The sequence below is a fragment of the Aegilops tauschii genome, chromosome 5 (genome assembly GCF_002575655.3).
Source record: "Aegilops tauschii subsp. strangulata cultivar AL8/78 chromosome 5, Aet v6.0, whole genome shotgun sequence".
Lineage (NCBI taxonomy): Eukaryota > Viridiplantae > Streptophyta > Magnoliopsida > Poales > Poaceae > Aegilops > Aegilops tauschii.
The window spans coordinates 497536935-497544199 of NC_053039.3; the positions used below are offsets into that span (position 1 = coordinate 497536935).

The 7265-nt window shown below is 45.8% G+C and overlaps 1 protein-coding gene across 2 annotated transcripts; it reads right to left on the reverse strand.

The window, feature by feature from the left end:
- Nucleotides 1–354: 354 nt before the first annotated feature.
- On the reverse strand, nt 355–6876 carry LOC109773225 (uncharacterized). 2 transcript variants are annotated; one of them, XM_020331925.4, is made up of 8 exons: nt 5454–6876; nt 5030–5107; nt 4131–4187; nt 1762–3811; nt 1555–1679; nt 1396–1467; nt 1238–1318; nt 355–680 (listed from the first exon to the last, which is right to left on the reverse strand). In XM_020331925.4, exons 1-8 carry the CDS (start codon nt 6522–6524, stop codon nt 570–572), a joined length of 3645 nt encoding a protein of 1214 aa, XP_020187514.1. In that variant the 5' UTR covers nt 6525–6876; the 3' UTR covers nt 355–569. The 2 variants fall into 2 exon arrangements, with proteins under 2 accessions (XP_020187514.1, XP_020187513.1); XM_020331924.4 differs by having other exon boundaries at nt 1753–3811.
- Between the last annotated feature and the right edge of the window lie 389 nt (nt 6877–7265).

Here is a 7265-nt window from a genome sequence, read left to right on the forward strand (position 1 = left end):
CCACACACTATCGGTGCTTCTGCAGTTCTGCATGTGGACGTTGCTGTCATGAGAACGATTGGTTGCTGGCGGGCAACCGCGGTGGCCGCTAAAAGAGCTGGCTCCCGCTTTGGTGTTTGGCGGGCAGCCACCTGCAACCTCAGATGCTGGAGATGAACAAAGATGAGATCACGTAGAACAAGATTAAGGCTTACCTCGATATGTACGATAAGCCTCTTTCTTCGCGCCGATCCGCGCTTTGGCAGGCGTCGATAAAATGGCAAAACTTGTTAATGATAGTCCATGATCCCTGCATGGAGAGGGGGTGGCAAGTCTCCGGGGGCGGATAAGATCTTGCTCATGACCAGCAGCTGGTGGTTTTGGGATTCGGAGCCCTTGTATTTCAACACCGCGTAACCTTTTCACCCATAGTATAAAGGTTTCGTCTAGGTTTTACCAGTGCCCCGTATTTTCATTAGTATAAACAAGGGGGGGCAGGGAGGACAGCTCAGATTCTACATTATTTTTCGTTACATAATTTACAGCTAGGATAGTTGAGTTTCTACATTCTGGCATAAACACGTACTACATCACAGGAAATCCCATACTGGGATGGTGTACTGGCCTTGATCCGTGGTCTGGTGGCCCAGTTGAGGATTGCTGCTAAGAAACTGCAATGACTGGATATCTGGAGGGGGAGCCTGCACCAAAACATGACAAAATCTAGCTGTCGTCATTTTGCCTTCTTAAGAAAATTAGCCAACAAGCAATGGACGCTTTTCTTTCATATTTTATTCTTTCTTTTATTTTTTTGCTTCTTCCGAGAAAAAACTGTTAGACCAAAACTCTTTTAGGAAATCAAAAAATCCAGGCCGCAAGGGCTATAACAAAAATTGCGAAAATATCTCCTTTTAATTGGCGACTATCAAATAGATCAGAAAATGTTACGAGATTTAGATTAATTGAATTCGGTATAAGTTCAAGACATATTAGAGCTCTAACCATGTTTCGGCTTGAAAGTTGTCGAATGAGCTCATGCTATGTAATGCTGATTACAGTCACTTGACCGACTACATCACCTACATGAATATCTCCCATGGAGAGAACTTATTCTAGAGGGGTATGTAAGGATATGAACTCAATGCTCACCTAAAAGTCCTACCCTAGCAACTGTTGAAGAAATAAGTGGAGTAAAATCCCTTGGGAAGGACAATACGGGTGTAACCAAACATAGAGTAATGCTTAAATGTAGAATCACCTGGTGCATTTGAGGACCGCTATGAAAGGGTGGTTGTTGTAGATGAGGTTGCTGAAGATGAACAGGTGATTGTTCCTGCATCTATCGACACACCAATTTGCAGTGAGAGCAAAGTACAAATTGTATTTTTTTCAAGAAATAAAAAACATGTCCATTACCTGCCCAAATGGCGACATGCCAGAAAATCCTTGAAGAGAATTAAGACCAAATTGCTGTGTAACATATGGTGCCTGTTTGGTAAAGCTATAATATATCAGACTAAAACTATAGACATACAAACTATAATGATTGGTCTATGGAAAAGACATAAGTTTCACCTGCATCAGATGACTTGGAGCAAGGAACTGATTGGTTGGAGTACTCATGTGATTTGGGATGTCATTCGATATTGTGGGAGCAAGAACCCTAAGTGGCAGTTCAGCCTCCTCAGGCTCCACTAGACCTGCAACAGCTTAATAAGATAAGACATTCATCATGTTCAATCCAGCATGGAGCAGCTTAGGTGATGAACATACCTTGTCTACCTTTTTTCTTTTTACTTGATTCAAGAGGACTTTGCTGCTGGCGACGATTCTCTACATTTTTATTTTTCTTACTACTTGCTCTGCGAGGTTCACTGTTGCTGGTATCATTCTGAGGCAAATTTGGCTGTTGACTTCTCATGATAGTGCTTAAGGAAGGCTTGTCATGCAACTTTGCTTGCAAAAGAAGCTCAACTTGCTCCAGGAGCTGATCATATTGGCTCTCCATAAATCTCTGACCTTCAATGTTTTCTGCAGCCTTTGCTGCCACTTTATATAAAGTTCGATACAGCGAATTGTGCCGTTTAGACACCGTGAACTTGGGATCTTCATCCACAGCAGCAAAACCGAAGTTCTCCTTTGGAGATTCACTCTGAGCATCCTTTCGCCATCTTTTCAAAATATATTGTGGTGGAAGTTCTTTAATATTTTTTATCTCAAGAACTTTCAGTGCATGGCAGCATGGAAGGCCTACAAATTCAAACTTCTTGCAGCTACAAAGGACCATATATTCTGATGAGTCAAATCTAACAAAATGAACTTGAGGTCTGTTTTTGACAGTTACCTCATACTCGGATATTGGTCCAATTTCACCACAGCAATAAACCATGCAGGCCAAGACCAGTTCAAATTCTAACCTGAACAGCTCAAACAGTGCAGGAGTATATGTATTAGCAGCTTGCCAAAGTAACCGCAGAGGTGGTACCCTCTGTGTCATTTGAACTCCAAGGTAGTCAGCTTCTTGTTCAGCTAGACGTTTCTCCTCTAAAAATTTATCATATCTGTTAAAGAAGTATGGAAGATCTATTTCTGTTTTGAGAACACCTGTCAGGATGGCATCCATGTTATCACTTCGGAGTGTGGCTGCAATATCTGCACAGAATATATCACGCCCATAAGGCAAAGCCCATCTTTCTCTATCCTCATACAATTTACTTAGCCACTCGTTGTCTTTCAGATTGTACTTCACCAAGAGGATTTCCCAGCTAGACAAAAAGTCCCCCTCCTCCTCATAGTCATACAAAGACCGACTAAAATCATGGGCAAAAGTTTCCGACCCTTGGAATGTATCGCTTAGTACCTTGGTGGCATTTTGATACAAATGCAACAGTGAGAAGCGATGAGCAGTCCCTGGCCAAGCAGAAGCAACTGCATCGCTTATTGCTGTAGAGCGATCAGTCAAAACTGTTCTTGGCTGCTTTCCACTCATAGCAGACTTGAAAGTTTCAAACAACCACTTGAAGGATTCGACTGATTCATCATAAATAAATGCTGTACCAAATATGGTTGGCTGCTTATGATGGTTAACTCCAATGAACAACAACAGAGGCCTACAATAATCACTTATGCTATACCTTGTGTCAACACATACTACATCACCGAAGTAGTTAAAGTCCATCACTGATTTAACATCTGCCCAGAATACATTTCTGAATTGGTCGTCTTCATCCACTTGAATGGAACAGAAGAATGAAGGATTCTCGCCTTTCATCCTCTGTAAATATTCAGAAATTGCCCGAGCATCGCCCAATTGCATATCCGTCGTGTGCCTTGTCCTAACATAATTTTTATAGTCATTTGGTATCAAAACAACTTTTGGTGGATCTGGAGGCTGCTGTAACTTTGCTAATAACTTCTGTGATCTCAGAATCTGAATGTCCACCACAGGAGCTTCAAGATCATGATTATGATCAGCCACACACTCTGTCACTACATATTTGCCGCTAGTAGTGATTTTAACAGTCATGTGTGCTTCACAGCCAGTTCTTGTTTCTGCTCGTTGTTTCTTTGGCTCGGCAGTAAAACTTTTAGGGCGGAATCCCTCTTTAGAACATACATAAGCCCGAGATTTCGTAACATTATTTGCTGTTTTCTCAGAGCATCCTTTTCGGACATTGAATCCTGCAGTTCCAGCATAGCTGACATAAAACTCGTAAGCCTTGTCTTCATTCAGGAAAACCATACCAACTTTTGGCTCTCCTCCAGGCCCAGCTACTACTTCAGTTTCTGGATCCTGTTCCGCTTCAACTATTTCATCTTCTTTACTCTCAGGCTGGACAAAGGGCAAACAATCATACGTGTTAAAGTGAATGGGAAATTCAAATACTCCCTCCAATCCATATTACTTGTCACAGCTTTAGTACATCTTTGTAATATGGATCAGAGGGAGTACAATAATACGCAAACATAGCAGTTCATATGGAGAAAATGGTGTAAACTCACAGAAATCATTATTCCCTTTTCATGTAAAGTAACCAAAGAAAAGTATTATATCAAAAGATTCATACATAAAACTCAAACAATTATCTCCTATGCAACAACTGCAGAGAAAAGGTAAAAAAAAAATTATAATTGAACATTTTGTACGCTACCTTCTTTTCATTTTGAAGATTTTGCTTCTCAAGACGTTTCGATCGCCTTTCTAACGGCTGCCAAGAACAAGAACAAGAAAGCATAAAAATAATGAGATAAATGTCACAGAGAAGCTTCACATTTATTCTGAAAAAAACTAATACATGGAAGCAAGTTAATGCTTGTACATTCAACTAATTTCCACATTCATGAGAGACCTCCATACAAAGATACAACAGGTCAGAAAAAATCAAATTGTGTTAGCATACAAGAGCTGCAAAGTGGAGTTAAGTACAGACCACCGACAGATAAAAAGCACACATAAAACAGTTCAGTGAAGGTCAACAAGAAGAGCTACATAGTCTGTTGAAACCAGCCCCACAGAAGTTGGAGTTGTACATCAATGACATGCAGGATACAAGTACAAAGTGAACAATTTCCTGTATAATTTCAAGTTTAGTAGCAATGGAAAGTGGCTACGCAAATGAAGTAACAGTACATATCTGTCATGTGGGGCAGAATGTATGGCGCAGGCACAATGATAAGGACAAGCAACTGCTGCTTGATGCTCATGATAGCCTAGGGGATCTCCATATCAATTAGTTTCCAAGTTTGTTAGTGCTTGCCTTATGACTTTACTTTACTTTACCCCAGCCCTCTATATAATAGCTATGTAAAGCTATCAATATAAACAGAAAAGGAGATTAGGCTCCAACCCTAAGCACATGACAATATACTCCATATAAAAGGTGCCAATTTATGTGCCACTATGTATGAAAATGCAATCGGTTGTAACTTGTGAGTCCTGACTGTGAGATAACAGTTAGTATATACCAACTGAGGAGACTGCTAACAGCGATAGAGCACAGTAATGCAGAGCCTTCACAAATACATATAGCTGATATGCAAGCAAAGTTACCAGCGGTCCGTCGCTTGCCAGAAATCTACCTCCATCACCTCTCTTACGCCTTTCCGCCAAAGCTTGGCGTGAGATAATCTAAAATGGAGAAGAACACATACTTACCAAATAAGCAAAGGATCATACAATATTATATCTACGATTACTTTCAGTTGATATAGGGCTGATTACCCAGACACTTCAACATTCTAACTTATGTTTATGTCCTGATATATGCAACACACGTTGGTAAGTTCCCATAAATATTGATGTGCCAGGTAATATAACCTTTGTTTCTGAAATGAGCAAGTATGTGAGCCTCATTGTAGCAATGATGCCTACTTACATTCTGTTCTACAGTCCACAGTCCACATAATACAGTATTGCAAATTATGCTACATTCTTTATCTCCGCCACAACTAACAGCGAGGTGGAAGTGATTTACCTTGGCGGGTCTGCCCGAGGCAGGTCTGCTCTGTCTCTTCGAGAGATACTTATTAAGTATCTTCTTTCTCTCATCAACAGCGCACTGCGACGCCGTCACACCAAGGTCCGTCGACACACATGCCTGCAGGGCATTGCCCTCTGTGACAGCCTTTCTCGGCCTCCCTCTCCCTCTCTTTTCCTTGACCTCCACCTCCTTTTCCATTTCACCCTCATCAGCATCAGAATTAGCATCGTCGCCGGCACCGAGGTCATGGGCACCATCCTGTGCAACATCCTCCAGCTCAACATGTTCTTCCTCAAGTTGGACGACAGACTCGACATCCTTCTCCGCAACATCCTTCTTATCCCCACCTCTCCCCAAATTCTCCTTACTAGGCACTGCTTGCCCATTCTCTGCGCCTGCTATTGCAGCACCCTTCTCCACCGAGCTCCCCACCTCGATCACCGGCGCGCTCTTCTTCCCGGGCTTGCGGCCCCTCTTCTTAGGGGCCCCAACCTTCCCTTCCCCTTCCCCTGCCCCTTCCCCCGCAGCGCCCTCCTCCACCTCCTTGGCGGCATCCGAATCCTTGGCTTTATTACCCTTCCTATACGAGTAATTGCCTCTGCAGCAGAGGAACCGCTGCATGATCATGCCCCCCGTGCCGGCCGAGCGGCGGTTGGAGCCGGTGCGCGCCTTGAACCCGGCCCTCTCGCCGTAGCCGTAGTAGAAGCCCTTGGCGTCCTGGACGGAGTCGAACTCCATCCCGAGCGCCGGCGCGGCCGCGGCCGCGGAGGGGGCAGCTTCACCCGTAGCCGCCGCTTCCAGCCCGTGGTTGTGCTCCACCACCAGCTTGGACACCTTCCACTTGCCGTCCTCCCCGCCCGCCCCGTTGTCCTTCCTCACCACCTCCATCATCGCCCTGCACCTGTCGCCGGGCGCCGGCGCGGGGGAGGCGTCCTCCTCGCTGGCGGGGCCCGCCTGGCGGAGCGAGAGGTAGCCGCGGGAGAGGGAGAGCGGCTCGCCGGGCTCCGCCGGCGGGGGCGGATCGGAGGAGCTCGCGGGCGGCCCCGGCGGCGGCGCGTCGGCCATGCTCGGGATGGGGGTTTGGGCGGGGTTTGAAATGGCGCGGGTTCGAGCGGGGGTGGGGGGTCGGGTGGGGAGGGGAGGGGAGGGGGAGATCGGGTGTGGGGAGGAGGCGTCTTGCCCTGGCTGCGGCGGCCGGCGGGAGTGGGGGACGGGTGGGTGGGTGGATGCGGAGAAGGGTGTGGGTGTCAAAGGCTGCGCGCACGGGCGTCGGCTCCTTGGCACGTGGGGTCAGGGGCGACGTGGCCCAGATGTCATAGGGAGTGAGCCTGTAAGCGGGTGTGGCGCTAGGGGGCCGCCGAGGGGGCTCCTGGTCGGCGACCTGAGGAGGGAGACGGTGTGGCGCCTGTGAGCGCGCGACGCGTGGCCCGCCGCGGTAGGGGATTTGTATGCTCAAGGTGGGGCCGCGGTGTCAGTGCACGCAACGTTTTATCACAATGTCTAGGAAGAGAATTCAAAACAAATTATGAATCGTCGTTACAAGGTTGTGAAAATGGTAGATAAAATACAAGTTCCTCGTACTGCCCGTTTCGCTTTTGAATTATCCATTGCTAGAGGGTTGAAAATGAAATGGCATGAGTGACATCAAATGTCGTGCGCCAAGGAGAGTTTCGATGCAATGTAACATTTCATCAAAAGAAAAACCGATGTGTACATTCCAACGCAAGAAAGACATACAAAGGACTATACGCACATCAGGGGATATACATAGGATACCGATGGGAGACTTGTCCCAACGTGATATCA

Coding starts and splice junctions, on each gene's coding strand:
- LOC109773225 (XM_020331924.4), bottom strand. CDS start 6,524: ATGGCCGACGCGCCGCCGCCGGGGCCGCCCGCGAGCTCCTCCGATCCG. Junction 3,812..4,130: donor ATCTTCAAAATGAAAAGAAG/GTAGCGTACAAA, acceptor CCCTTTGTCCAG/CCTGAGAGTAAAGAAGATGA. Junction 1,680..1,752: donor AAAGAAAAAAGGTAGACAAG/GTATGTTCATCA, acceptor AAGCTGTTGCAG/GTCTAGTGGAGCCTGAGGAG.